This window comes from Etheostoma cragini, chromosome 10 (assembly GCF_013103735.1).
Source record: "Etheostoma cragini isolate CJK2018 chromosome 10, CSU_Ecrag_1.0, whole genome shotgun sequence".
NCBI classification, from domain to species: domain Eukaryota; kingdom Metazoa; phylum Chordata; class Actinopteri; order Perciformes; family Percidae; genus Etheostoma; species Etheostoma cragini.
The window spans coordinates 10,668,030-10,683,045 of record NC_048416.1 but is presented as its reverse complement, the minus strand read 5'-3'; the positions used below and the strand labels follow the sequence as shown (position 1 = coordinate 10,683,045).

At 41.6% G+C, this 15,016-nt stretch overlaps 1 protein-coding gene across 1 annotated transcript in view; it reads left to right on the top strand.

The window, feature by feature from the left end:
• uvssa (UV-stimulated scaffold protein A) overlaps positions 1-15,016 on the top strand; it is a 31,144-nt gene that overhangs the window by 7,631 nt on the left and 8,497 nt on the right. The window contains exon 9 of the mRNA XM_034883256.1: positions 12,618-12,738. Within this exon, the coding sequence (XP_034739147.1) occupies positions 12,618-12,738 (121 nt within the window). The remainder of the gene's footprint in view (positions 1-12,617; positions 12,739-15,016) is intronic.

The following is a 15,016-nucleotide window of genomic DNA, read 5'->3' as shown; positions in this document are numbered from 1 at the left end:
TATTTTATTTTATAAAATAATAACACATTTTCTTTGCTGATACGATAGATCAGAAAATTAGAAATGCCTAATAATGGCCGATATTATCAGCCCGCCGATATTTCGGTTGGGCTCTTGTAAACACCTTTGGAATCAAGCTGTTTTGTGAGACAACGACAACACCCAAGAAAGCACTTTGTTTGATCTCTCTTTTCGTTTTTAGTTTTTTCGCTGTAAAACAACCAGGGAAAATTGGAGCACTTGTTTCTGGCCAACATCCATTCTTGGAACAAAAGTCCTGTTTCATCGTGGTATTACTTAATGTCCCTTGTCACTTGTGTGTGTCTACAGCGTGGTTTGTAGAGCAGACAGATTCCTCGTTGTGAAAGGTCAGTAGAGTCCCGTGTGAACAGTACCGAGATCTGACCACTTTGAAAGTCACGTAGTGTGAACTCAGCCTAGACTGTTGGTGGTCTTGGCCCCAGTCTACTGTTGTCATGCTAATTTAGTAAGCTTCACTCTCACCGTTGGGAGGAAAAGATCGATGCTTCTTTACACTGAGACTCTGACTTTCCTAATTTGCTTTCACACCGGATAGGATGAGGCCAGTATGGTGACTGGAGGCTGCTTTCATTGACACCCACATGGTTTGGGTGAGTGTATGTGGTCTGATCTCCCATTAACCGTGCATTTGACCATTTCTGCTTAGAAAGGCTTGTGAGAAGTGGAGTGACGTATGTTTCTTCTGCTGGACTAGATGTTGTGGCATTGAACTGTTAGGTCGTATGTGTCAACAATGTCTAGAAGGCCATCTCTCAGTCAAAGCTGTTGTCACATGGTGTCAACTGATTGCAGCCCACTGTACTGTGGAGAGCTTCTCTATCTTGGTCCCTCGTTCTGTCTTGTCTGGTTTGACCTTTCCGGTCTTTGTCCAGTAGGGATGAACCAGTCTATGTTTCCTCTGCTGATACTGGTTCTCCACCCAGGACATCTGGTGACACTGACATGGCGTACCAATACTGGTGCTCTCTTTTCCTGTGTAATGTTGTCCCAGGGTTGGACTCATCAAGAGGATTGTTATAGAAGACAGCAAGAGGCTAGGGGTTGCTATGAGGAAATGTAACAGTTAGCTGACACTGGAGTTGATGAAAAAACGACGGTTAATGTTGATCAGTTTGATACTTTGACAAATGGCCCTCATCTGCCGGGACTGGTGCTTGCATTGACGCCATGTCTGTCTGTATTGCTACTTCTCTCCTAGACTCTGCGTCTCTGTTTTCTTTGGTCATGTAGCACCAATTTCACTGCATAGACAGCCCACTTTCATGAAAACACTGTCTTTCTTCACTGTGTTTCTTTTTTGTTTGCCAAATGTCATTTATTGATTTGTTTTATTTTTGTAGTATTATTTCTGTTCTGCTGAGAAAACAAATAAAACTAGACGAGTTGTTCTGCATACTGTACATATTTTGGCCAAAGAAAGTCATTGTATTTAAATTCCCTCAAGATCTTATGGCTTTTCACAAGATCCTTCTTTGCTGCTACGTGACAGAAGATCTTGTAGATTTATGACAAGAAAACACATCGAAAATTGAAAATATATTAATTTTTATAGCAAATTGAATGGAAAGGGATTTGAGAAGATGTTTTCATGTATTACCCCCGCCTTGCTAGAAATAATTTTTTTTTAATCTATATTCTCTACAAACCCCCTTGAGTATCATCTTGTTTTTGACAGGGTCCCATTAAATAACACAATTGTTACATAACAACAGAGAAGGGAAACAAATAAAAAAATCCCAACAATGCATGCATACAGCATGTTCATCAAAACATTACAACCACCAAATGTCCAATAATAAGTACATAAGTAAATAGCAACATATGAGTGAATTTCTAACTACAGTCATCTATCATTAGGTATGGACAGTAGGTAGAAGGATAGCTTGCATCTTTAATAACAAAGACAGTTCATCTTAAAGTGAGCAGACAGGGCATGTTTAGACAAACCAAGTAAAGAAATTGATCTCATTTCCACAGATAGATTATTCCAATCTGCTGGAGCCTTAAATGTAATAGCTCTTTTGCCAATGGTTTTTAAACTCACAGGACAGAGAAGTAGAGTTCAGTAGAGTGCCAATGTCCTAGTTTGAGGTATAAGGTACAAGATACTGTATTAAATAAGGAGGATAATTAAAAAAATACATTTAAATACAAGTTGAAGCCAGTGAGTGTGTCTTCTACTACTTAGAGATTAGCAATTAAGTGCATTATACATGATACAGTGATGAGTGAGATAAGGATGACATCCAAGGACACATTTGCAAAGTCTCTTGTATAGTGTGACAAAGTAGAACAAGGTCAGAGTGCATTTTGATATACAACATCACAAAAGTAAATAATTGGAAGTATAAGTTGAGAGGCAAGTTTTATATGAACAATTGCAAGCTTGATATAAAACATTGATTCCAAAGTTCACTTTACGTAACACTTGCTCGATGTGTAATTTGAACGAGAGTTCAGGATCAATCAAGTCATACACCAAGATATTTATCTTATCAACTTTATGAAGAGAAGCGTCATCATTGCAGGTCATTAGACAGGAGCGTTCTGTAGCTCTTTATTGAAGACTGGATGTGTTTAAAGGCAGTTTCCAGTATGAGCTACTGCCAGGAGAATCCCATATGCATCTGTTGAGTGCTCCAAACAGAAGACACAAGCTTGTGTTTAGGAAAGGATAAGACATGCAGACTTATTTCAACATATCTGTTTTTAAGAGTGTATTCAGTCACTCCAGACTCCATTCATACAGGCCCAGGCCTTGTTTACTGCTGATAACCCATCTTATCACAGCACAATGGATGTGGCCACCTGTTTCTCACTGCAGATAAACAAAGAAAGACTATCCCTCTATTTCTCTTCTCCAACGCTTCCTTCTTTCCGTTTGTATTCCTTCATTCTCTGAATGTGCCTCCTTCTCTCAGTTGTACTCTAGTACTATGTTTTCCCCCTGCTCTCTTTGCCACTATTTCTCCGTTCCTCTTCATTATGCATTCTGTTCATCATGGTGTTGTGTTTATTGCACCTCTGAAAATTGGTTAGTTTGTCTTCTTTCAAAAGGAAGAATGGAAATAGAGAGTAAAACTTAAAGGACAATAGCAAACTGTAAAGAAGTTAAGACAACGGTGGAAAAAAGAGATTTCATAAAACGTCTCATTTCTGATACAATTACACGTACAACTATGCAGGCTTGCAAATCTATATGTATTCAAATGAATGAATATAGCAGTGCTGAGTGCCCATGCTGATTTTATTAAGTGATCAATGCACATTAATTAGAGTTTCATTAGAAAATTCTCCTACACAAGTTACATTTATTTAGTCATGCTGAGCTACAGAAATCCATGGTTTCATGTTAGTTCCATCCAGATATAACATTTGATGAAGAAGAGCACTCGGTGTCTCGGAAAGAGCAGATACCGTGAGGTGAGGTTTCGGAATCAGGAAGGAAAAGTGAATGTTTCATCCTGAGACGAATAAAGAGGAAATATGCTTGCGTCTTTATGGTCAAACTGATGATTTACAGATTTAATCACACATGGACATGTGTGAAAACGATATCCCAAAGCTCGACTGAACCAGTCAATATTCTATGCCTCGTCATCTGATGATGAGGAGTCATTGGTTTCACCTTTTCATTAGACCACTGTGGAGACCACTTTGGTGTGAGTTGAACGAAGCATTTGCCGTCAAAATAGCGGACCTATATGCACAATTGAGCATTTTCGGATCTGTTTGTGGACTTCTCTACTGCTATAGACATAGTATCAGCTTTCTACAGGTCTCCTAAAAGCATTTAATACACATCTGCTGCAAGAATTTCAACTCCATGACTGTTGGAAGTATCTGACAGGGGTATATTTTTTTATAGAAGATGCAAAGCTTGCTTTAATTTTATCGTCATGTACATGCCCAAAATATAAAAAGAAAGTTTCAAACAAAATAGATATTGTAATTTTAAAAAGCAGAGCCTATAATGATGTGGAGTATTTCTGAATAGTATTTACTAAATTGTTTTGGACAGAGTCTGCTTCCATCAGGGCTCTCTGATTAAGTGAAAGGAGATGGATTCCAAATTGGAACTGATGAAGTGTGTGTGTGCGTGTGTGTGTGTGTCATATCACTGATCACAGGACTACTCAAACCCCCAGGGGTCTTTGCAAGGCCCCCTGCAGCTTCTCCGGACACTCAAGGTGTCCCCCCTCCCTCCCCCTCATCCTCACAGGTCCTCAGTAAAATGAAGAAAAACACTGTGTCATTTCACTTTGGCAGTAGGCGAGAATGTATGATAATGACTGTTTTGATCCCAGATGGAGACAGGCTGGGGGGGGGGGGGAGTGAAGGCGACAGCTGAGAATAAACTGGTTGACAGTGAAAGGTTTGGGAAGCTCTGGGCTGGCTAATAGAGCTGCCAGCCTAGGTTAGTGAAATAAAGATGTCCCCCTACACATCATATAAGCTGACTGCTCCCCAGAGACAAAGGCTGTGTGTTTGGGGGTGTTGGGGCTGGAGCAGTATAATGGGCTGAAGCAGCGGAGAAGAAGCTATGGAGCGAGAGCGCAGGGAGTGGAGAGCTTTTTTCTCATTAGCGTGGGATCCCATGGGATCCTCTCTGGGTAGTAATGAACAGGAGTGCAAGGTGCTAATGGAGATGTGGGATGTTGTGACAAATCAAGCCTTGAATAGGTCAGACTCCACTGGAAGCTTTAGGCCTAATTAGGTTGTAAATATGTTGAAATCAATCAGTGGCGGCGAACTTCCTTTAGCAGAAGAAATATCTGAAAATAATTTATTCTAACAGTTCTAATGATGAAAACAGAAAAAAAAACGGATTGATTTGTTAGTTAATGAGGAACTCAAAATAAAACTTGGACGAAAAGGTGTATATAATGTATGATAAAAGTAATGACACAATACACTTCATTCCATACCTTTAAAATATTTATTTTACAAAACCTTTTTCTCATTTAACAAAACAGGCCAAAGGTTAAAAGCTGCACACACAAGCATCTGTAGGAAATAAGCCTGAAAAACAGAAAGTATTTTTAAAGACACAAGAACATAGCATCCACCAACGCCACATATCATAGCAGGTTTGGCGCTAACAGGAATTTAAACTCCATAGCGATCACGGGAAGGCCTCCATGGCGTCCTGCAAGACACCTGTCCCCTGTTAAAATGGCACAATGTCAGGTTTGGGTTGCAAGAAAACTGGAACAAAGTAGCAAAGATGCTTTTTTTCATTGCACATTCAATATCCTGCATGCAGGAACTGCACAGTGTCCACAGTCAGTTCACCGGGGGTGTGGGTGTGTGGGTGTGTGTGTTTAGGTGTATAATCTCAGGAAGATGACTGTGTTTATAAATGCATTTGTGTATAATGTTTTCATTAAGCTAACTGTTTGTCACTTGCTCTCTTTTAGAAGAAATGTCTTGTGATAATGATGGCATTAGAGACACACTGTATTCACAAAAGACATTTTCCATTTCAGCCTTATGAACTAATGTACTGTGCGTGTGTGTGCGTGTGCGTGTGTGTGTGTGTGTGTGTGTGTTTCCAGGTGGGAGCTATATTAACCTGTCAGTGTAGACAATGGAGACATCTCTTAAGGCTTCTTCACCTCCTTGTGTTCTCCTCCTCTCACGGTGTGTGTGTGTGTGTGTGTGTGTGTGTGTGTGTGTGTGTGTGTGTGTGTGTGTGTGTGTGTGTTTGTGTGTGAGATGGTTAACCTGCCCCTCCCCACTCTGCCATGCACCTGACTTATGGCTGTGCAGTAATAATTTGCCAGACCTTGGCAGGCTCAGTGTACATTAGCATATAAATAGCAGATGCACTGAGTGCCCATCACAGTCGACTACATTTAATTTTTGGTTTATAAGATTGAATGGGTTTTTAAATGCAGTGCCATCAAACTTGCCAAGAGACAAATGAAGTCAGGGGAGCAGTTGTCCGAGGCGGCGCACTCACATCATTTTTATAAAGGATAAGAGTCTTATTTAAGGGAGAGAAGGGGCAGGAGAGAGGGGGAGATGCTAGAGAAGCTGAATAAGCAGACACCTGTGGAAGCAGCAACATACTTCTTCAGACGTGGATTTTTTTACCCAGTTATCAGTTGTACTCCCTGCTTTTGACATCATATGACTAAACATATGTGGACACCCGGACATTACACCCATATGTACACCAAAACCATGGGCATTCTGTGCTGCTACACCAGATCCACTCTTCCCTCCAGATGTGGAACCTGGCCGCAGGAATTTGCTCCCGTTCAGACACAAAAGAATTAGTGAGGTCCAACACTGATGTTAGTGAAGCAGGTCTGGCTCGCAGTCTGTGTTCCACTTAACCTCCGTGAATCCGAAGCTGAAGCTGCTTAAGGCGACATTCTATCTAACTACCACAGAGGGGTGACTTCAGGGGCTCCAAAAAGTATTCTGTTTCTACAAAGAAACTGAGCCTAGAAAATGAGCCTACTTCCGTAAACATTTTCATAGTTTCCAAGTCCTCTTCAATACAGCATGATGTTTATTTAGTAAATGATTGTAGCAGGGATGCTATATTGGCGTGGCTACCTTGTGTCAGATCCAACCCTCGCTCCTCACCCGCTCCACCCTCTCTTCCAAATATGGTCACTTTTGTCTCCAGTTAACTAAGATGGCGACGGAGCGTGCACATTCCAATTTGATGTCTCAAATTAGAATGTTTGGAATACTAAACTACTGTCTGTTGACACCTCATATGTCCTATGTAGAAGTCAAATTCATTCTCTACATTTAATTTAACCCATCCCTCAAGGGCAGCCATGTACAGCGCCCGGGGGACCAACTCCAGATGTGTGCCAGTGCCTTGATCAAGAACCTAGTACATGTTTTGTGGATGGTCCACGCCAACCTGGGGAAAATACAAACTGGGCCAAACAGAAAGGTCCGGAACGACCTGGATTCGACACAGCGCTAACCATTGGGCCGCGCTGTCCGTGGAAGACGTGTCTTTGGCCCAAACTCGTTCCCCTTTTCTCTCCGTTAGCACTGTTTTCACAAGTGGAAGCATGTGCTCACTGGGAAACACTGAGCTCTGGCCGTAGGGAAGCCAAGTGCAGCCGTGCATGGGATGAGTGAACCATATTGGCGTCTTTACAATGGATGGGGACGTGTCACTTTGGTTCTACAGAATACTTTAACATTCAGTTGTTTGGTCCATCAATAGAAAATCAATCACCAACAGATTATTAGAATCTTTAGTATCTTTATTGGCTTTATTTATATATTGAGTATCTGTAAGTTGGATATAACAAACATTATTTACTATTTTCACGATGAATCATGTCATTGGAAAAAATATTTAACGATGAAAAGGAAGCTGCTTGTTAGCACCATGGTTGTCATTGCACCCCCCCACTGAAGCTGTTTTGTCTAACGTAGTAACGTATGGTACTTCCTTAAGCAAGCACTTTCAACACACACATACCTTTTTTATTTAGTTAAAGAACTACTTCTATTTCTTCCTTGCCTATTTTCCCGTAAGCATCCTGCTTTTCTTTTTATCTTTGAGTAAACATTGCCATTACAGTAACACATAGCCCAGCTTTACTTAAACAACTTTCTTATTTATTCTGCTCTTCCGGAACTATTTTTATATCTATCTGGGCCTGTTTTTAATGTTAAGGTTTTTCCTATTACAGTGACTCATGGCCCTGCTTTACTCCAACCATCACTTCTAATTTGTCTGTTAAATCTTGAGTTTCAGTTAAAGAAGCCGTTTTTATCTCCTTTGGGGAACTCCGTGTTGCTGTGTGGTTTTCTCCCTGTGTCTGTCCGGAGAATAAACCAAAGGTCCGTTAAAATGCAAAGCAGCCCCCTCTGCAGCCATGTTGGGGAATAGAGGCCATATTTTAGCTGCGCTCCCCGTCAGCAAAATGTTTCTGGAGGAAAGCTAATTCTACTGTGAGACTTACAGCTCTGCCAGGCGGGCCGACAGCACTCGATGCTATCAGGATTAAATTAAGGTGAATTAGAGACAAAGAGGCAGAAAGAGGGGGAAAAGGGATGATGTTAGGGCAGGGTTTTCCTCCAGCTGGGTGATCACTTCTTAGTCTTAGGTCATTGATCAGAGCAGAATAAACTAGCCAGGATTAAAGTAGACAAGCAAAAAACCTATAGAGCCTATATCTCTCTCTCTCTCTCTCTCTCTCTCTCTCTCTCTCTCTCTCTCTCTCTCTCTCTCTCTCTCTCTTTCTCTCTCTCTCTCTCTCTCTGTGTGTTTTTTGTGTGTGTGTGTGTGTGTGGATCCATTGTGCTGTGAGGATGAAGAAGTGTAGCAGTGGAGGGGAGTAATGGAGAAAGTTTGGTTTGTGTTTAAAATGTTACACTTGGGTTTAACAGCATTCTCTCGGCTTTTCTTTGGGAAATCATTCAAATCAAGTCTCACTGTCCCCGACTTCGCTACATCTTTTCTGAGGTTAAAAGCATAATTTGCAGTTTGATCAGTCAGGGAATTTAAACCACTACCTTTTGCTTCTTGCATTTCACACAGATACAAGTCCCTTTATTTGTAAATGCTAATAGTGGAGTTCACTTTTAGATTTTTACCCACAGGCCTGGGCAATATATAGATATTATATCAACATTAATTTAGGAGGAAATGCATTGGCTTACATTTTGGAAATTGTATTATAGTAATATGGCACAAGTCTAGTGTTTCCTTGGTTTTAAAGGCTGAATTCCTCTAAACTTACATCATTTTCTGAACCCACCAGACTGCTGTGGCTGTTCTTTCATTTACCCACTTAGTCCTTATATCCACATAACTGATGATCACTTATCTAAACTCTTATTATGTTAATATTGTGTGAAAGCCCCAACAGTCAATCCCACAATATCGCCACAATATCGACATTGATGTAATTGGTCCAAAAAAAATGTGGAGACATTCTCCTGCTTGCAGCAGACGTGTGCAGACTGCAGCGCATGTGAGCGAAGAGAAACGCTGCGTTGAATCTTAATTTGAGCTTAAACCCCAGCCTGGCATGGTCCAACAGTTCACCTGTATGACGTCTCCTCATCCTTTCAAAGAACTTTGTGGACTCCAGCGTCAACCGCGGCGACAGATTATCAACGGAAATAGTGTGGGTGTGAAATGCACAGATGTGTTCTGAGTGGGGCTGGACCATCCGTTGGCTCACATGCTCGCCCTGTGGTTGGAAGAGCTCAACTGAGCACAGTAAAAACCAAACAAGGGAACGTATATTTTTTAAGACAAGATGATAGTATTTGATTTTTTTTATAATTGAATGAATATTTCAAGATTTGAAAATCATCCCAACCCTTCTTTGAAATAAATACTGAGTATTAATACTAAAGTCATTTTGATCACAACCATGGCACTTTTGACATTGAAAGCAATTGCTTTACAGTCATATTCAAACGTTGACCCCTATGACTCCTGCCAATGGGAGTTTTGTAAAAGGACAAAGGTACGCCTCCAGCTTTTTTTGAGTGATGCCAGTGCTCAAACACATGTAGCTTATTTATCCACAAAACAGGGAAAGATTAGGATGGTAAGACTTGAGGTATGGTGGTATTTCTGTTTGAAGTTTGCAAGTTCATTTCATTCAACTGGCAGCTTTGGCTTCTTCCAAGGACACTTGATGCAGCAAGGGGGAATTGGAAAGTGTAATCCAAAACTGACACAGATTGCATCTAATTAGCATTTGACCGTGGGAAAACAACTAACATTCAGTCTTTAATAATCAATACAAATAAAGGCTGTGGCCTGTGCTTCTGAGGCAAGGGAAGGCCAGACATAAATGAGACATGGTCAGAATGGATTTGACCTGGCGTGTCGAGGCAGAAATCAGGCGGAACAGGAGAAAAACACAAACTGCACTAGCTTGCGTGGCTAGGAAGCTAACAGCAGCTGTGTTTGTGTCTGTATTGTCCTGTATGGACGCCTGTGCACTCACTGTAGCCAAGCAGCATCTCGGTGGTCTCGTCACAGCTGCACACTACATTCGTTGCTTTCCAAACCATTGCTTGTTGTAAGCAGGTTGTGTTAGTTTGCATTCGTTTGAAGAAGATCTTTTGAAAAATTGACCGTTTTAGTGGACAGGGTGGAAAGGGTTGGATAGAAGCATTGGATACAAGTGTCCTCCATAATCAGCAAGATCACCATCACGGCCGGTTGATGCATTTTTTTGTAGTTGGTACCGGGCCAATTTACCAAACAATAATTAAGCAGCAGCCTGCTGTTTTCAATTAAAAAGCCAATCAGGCAGCTGAATTTAGAGCTGACAACAAGAATACATTGTGACAGTTGAGTTACATAAGAGTGTAAATCAATATTAAAGTATATAAAGACAGAGGAGGAATACAGCCAGGGAACTGTGGTGTTGCTTCTCCTTCTTCTCCTTCTTCTTCTTCTTTGTGTTTAATAACTCTTAGACTAAGCACCATGTCCCAGTCTTTGTGGCTGCATTAACGACAGGCTTTAATTGTTTAGATGCTGCTTTACTGAATAGTGAGTATTGTAATATAAGGTGTTGTAATTGGTGGGCGTGTGTGTGAGAGCTGCACCCAGAGGAGTGTCCAGGGTTGTGACATGGTTAACTGATGCCGTCTTATGGTTCACTTGTGTGGGCGGGCTTTGGTCAGCATCCAAGGACTCATCATTTGTAAACTAATTCCAACATTGTAATGTGCTTTATTAGCACACACACACACACACACACACACACACACACACACACACCACACTCTATTATTACACACTAATGAAAAAGAGGCCTTTGGGAATAAGGGGTTAGTTTAACGTTAGGTTTTACTGCTCCTCTTAATGCTAATCACTGTGGTTATTACTCTGCTAGACTGGAGTGTGTATCTGTGTCCCAGCTGTTAAAGACACAGCAGCCAGCACACACACACACACACACACACACACACACACACACACACACACACACACACACACACACACACACACACACACACACACACACACACACATCTGTGTTATGGAAATGAGCCCTGTGTGTATGGAGTGTTGTGTTCTGCATTGTATCCCAACAACCTCACCAGGAAATTAAAAAACATAAATTCTGCTTAGTGCTGATTGCTGGTCATCGCACACTGAACTATCACACACACACACACACACACACACTCTCATCCTAAGCAGCGGAGATCAAACAGCCCGGACAAGAGAGTGCAGGGATGAGACATAAGCAGTATAGAAGTATACACCATTTCAGTGTGTGTAGTTAGGTTGATGTTGTGCGTGCCTGTGTGCGTGCACATGTTCGTGCATCACCATCAACACACACAAACACACTGTACTTTACTCTGATTCAATCCCTCGCACACTTCTGCCATAAATGCCCAGGATCTGGGGGCTCCCCGCCGCAGGTGGACTTTAACAGTTTAGCCCGGGGTTAATGGTCCAAGATTTCTGACTTTCTGTTTTCAAAGACTGTTGGACAAATTCACAAAGAATGCATTGTGGCTGATACCTGAAAGCACAATGAATTGGGCCACCATTGCAGCTGCCATCCGCCTCGTCTCAAGGTCCAATTCACAAAAATATCACGCTAATAACATTACAGCACAAACACGGCCATGACGTTTTGCAGCTGAGTGCAGTTCTCCATGTGACAAAGTAGAAATGGTGCCTTTGCACCAAGAACACAGTCGGCAGAGAGAGAAATGAAGTGTTCAGACAATGAGCTGCTTGTCCTGACCAACAAGGTGCAGAGGACTCATAAATGTGCTTCATCACCACCAACTCTCTGAAGACACTGATCATTTTTACTGTAACTGGGTGTAGCTGCACAGGTGCATGGAGTTTTCTTAGTAGTGCAGTTGGGGGTGCATTTCACCCTGTGCTGGTGACAATTACACTGTTGAGGTTTTAGGTTTAATAGCTGCAAAAGCTGTGCAATTCTTTTGTGAATTTGCCCAATTAGCTAAGCTAAGCTTCTTTTTTTGCACCAAATAAATCTTCTTAGAATTTTGAAGGAAATCCAGGTACATGCAGGAATTGGATTGTTCAGTGCACTTGTAGACACTTGTCGAAAGAGTTGGGTACATGTGGGTGTTTAGTGATTTGCATAATTTAAAGTAAAGCAAATGTTAGATGACAGAGCCCCTCGCATACACCTTGTTCTTTGCATTATGTACAGTATATTATGACTGTTCTTCACATATCATCAATGACAAAGTCACACACACACACACACACACACACACACACACACACACACACACACACACACACACACACACACACAGTAGGGGCTATTGTTGCACTGCAATCTTGGCTCAGAAGTCAAAGGAACTCAACAGTAGTTTTACAAACTAATCTTAACTAAAGAATCACTTCCTAAATTTTTTGGGGAGTTTTCAGCTCAAATTCTTAATTAGTTTCTGTGTCCCCTAAGGACCTTGATATGGGGGACAGGCAGTGATGGGGGATTATTCTGTCGAAACTGATTTTAAAAATGAATAGGGCTGCCACTGCACGCAACACACCATGCAGTTTAAAATGTGTTTACTGTGTTTATAATACCTTAACTCCTCTTCCTCAGATAAAGGCTTCTGCAGCCGGAGAGGAAGACGATGATGATGAGGATGATGATGATTTCGATGAAGTTCCAGAGAAAGAAGGATATGAGCCACACATTCCAGAGCATCTACGAGCCGAGTATGGTAAGAGACACACACACACATACACACACACATACACGTGCGCACCTACAGCCACGTGCACAAACAGTGAGGTTAAGCTACAGAAGAAGACCTTCTGCTGCCTTAATCCTTTAAGATTCACAAACACTCTTCAAAGACCGGCGTTCAGCAGCTGCTCATGTGCAGGTGACGGATACTTACATAGCTTTATTTATACAACAATGATCAAAAGTGTGTGTGTGTGTGTGTGTGTGTGTGTGTGTGTGTGTGGTTAGTGAAACGTTGATCATAGAGTAAGTCTCTTCACATGAACTACAAAAAGAACTGCGGGTCTAATGAGACAAACAGGATATCAGAATTGTTAGCATGAAGTAAAATCCCACATTCTAGTAGAATCTGCGCAATCTAGTACAAACTTTAGAATCTGTAATAATGGGATTAAAACGAATGTTTTATGCTGTATTTTAAGAATGGCGTGCTAGTTTGGATCGGTTTGACACAAGGCCAGACTAGTTCTCTCCTTGTTGTTTCCAGACGGACTTCAGTGGACAGTAAAACCAAATATTGACAGAAGCCATGTTTTAATCCTTGTGTTGTCCTCGGGTCAAATTTGACCCGTTTTTTAAATCTTTAATATCAGGAACTGGGCTTTCTTTCAACCAAATTGCCTAAAAATAACATGGATGCCATACAATGTTCCTCAGGTAAAATGAATGAATTACTTTCACTGAATTTTGGTTGTTTTATTGATTTTTATGGCATTTTAAAAAAGTGACCAAAACCTCTGAAGAAATTACAAAAAACATTAAAAAAACAGGTTTATTGGCTATGAATTTAAAACAAAAAGCGTGGGAAAGTTCCAAAAGATGATGGTTGATGGGAAGACAACACAAGGGTTGTCTTTAAAGTCTTTAAAGCTGCATCAACAGCTGGTTTTTGACCACTTGGGCAAGTAGAACAAGCTGACAACATAACATCAACATTGTATCAGTTCATACAACATCACATGGAGTGGTGCTTGTGTCCACCCGACGAATTGAAGTCAATGGGCAGAAATATGTTGTTTTCCAAAACAGTTTTGAATAATGTAATATTATGAAATTCAGTTGTTCTGAAATTTTGTTTGACCCTCGCTGAAAATTGAACTCTCAATAATTTCCACGTCATTATGAATTTATTGGGACACTCATTCAGTCGCTGAGGAAGAGCAATGGAGTGCAGATTCCCAGAACTCTGATCTGTGTAGCCAAAGATGTTCTATACCAGCCATCACTATCATAGTCTATTTATTGGATTAAATCCAAAGTCTGTCTCTTGGGCTGCTACATGCTGCTCGGTCGACAGCTGCTCTCTGACGCTGTGTGAGCAGGTAGAGTACCGAGGCTTGATTTCACCGAAGCATCTGCTGCTCTGCTGGAGACACTTTCATCAGAGCAGCAAAACGGGATCAGATGGGACATTTTGGGGACCGTAACACCAACACAATGACCTGAAAGAGGCTTCAAACCCCCTGCAGAGCTGATCAGAACCAGTTAGCATGACTCCCAGTCATTGGAGACCTTGGTCATGTAGAAATATTGATTACTGAATCAAAGCCTTGCTACTACTACTGTGTGTTGGTCAACTCAGGTTGGCTTTACCGCACATGAAAAGTAATTCTGATTGGTATCCAGAGATGATGCGGCCGTACTGAGCCTTATCAGTGTGTGGTCCCCCCCCCCCCTGCTGCTTCTGACTGCTAACTATGAGAATGCAGCTTGGTCCTGTAGTGGAGACAGATGGTTTCTTTTCTTCAAGCATTTTCCCTCACCGTGTATCTTGATGGATATTGTCCTGTCAACACATCCATTCACTATTACATTCATGCACGCACGCATGCACGCACACAGTGTTCTGCATTGAATTGGACAGTATGGATCACATGTGGCCTGCAGGCAGCACTCTCTCATTAACCACCTAGCTCTCATCTTACTGCATCGTCAGCTGTGAACCTACATGCTTTTTCTAAACGTATGATGGAATTTGAATGCTGTTTCTGTCGTGATGAGCTGCAGGCCACAGTAAACAGTAAAACTCCGTCAGCCATATTAACCCATCACTCATACACTTTCAGTGTGAACTTTACTGTGTGTGTCTGTGTTATTGACGCCAGAACAGAACATGTTGCAGACACTGCTGGTATTGCTGGCTCAGCCATGTTGTGACATTTGACCCTGGTGACCCATACTGGTGAGCCCCCCCAACCCCATCCCCAACCCCCACACACACACATACACACACACACACACACACACACACA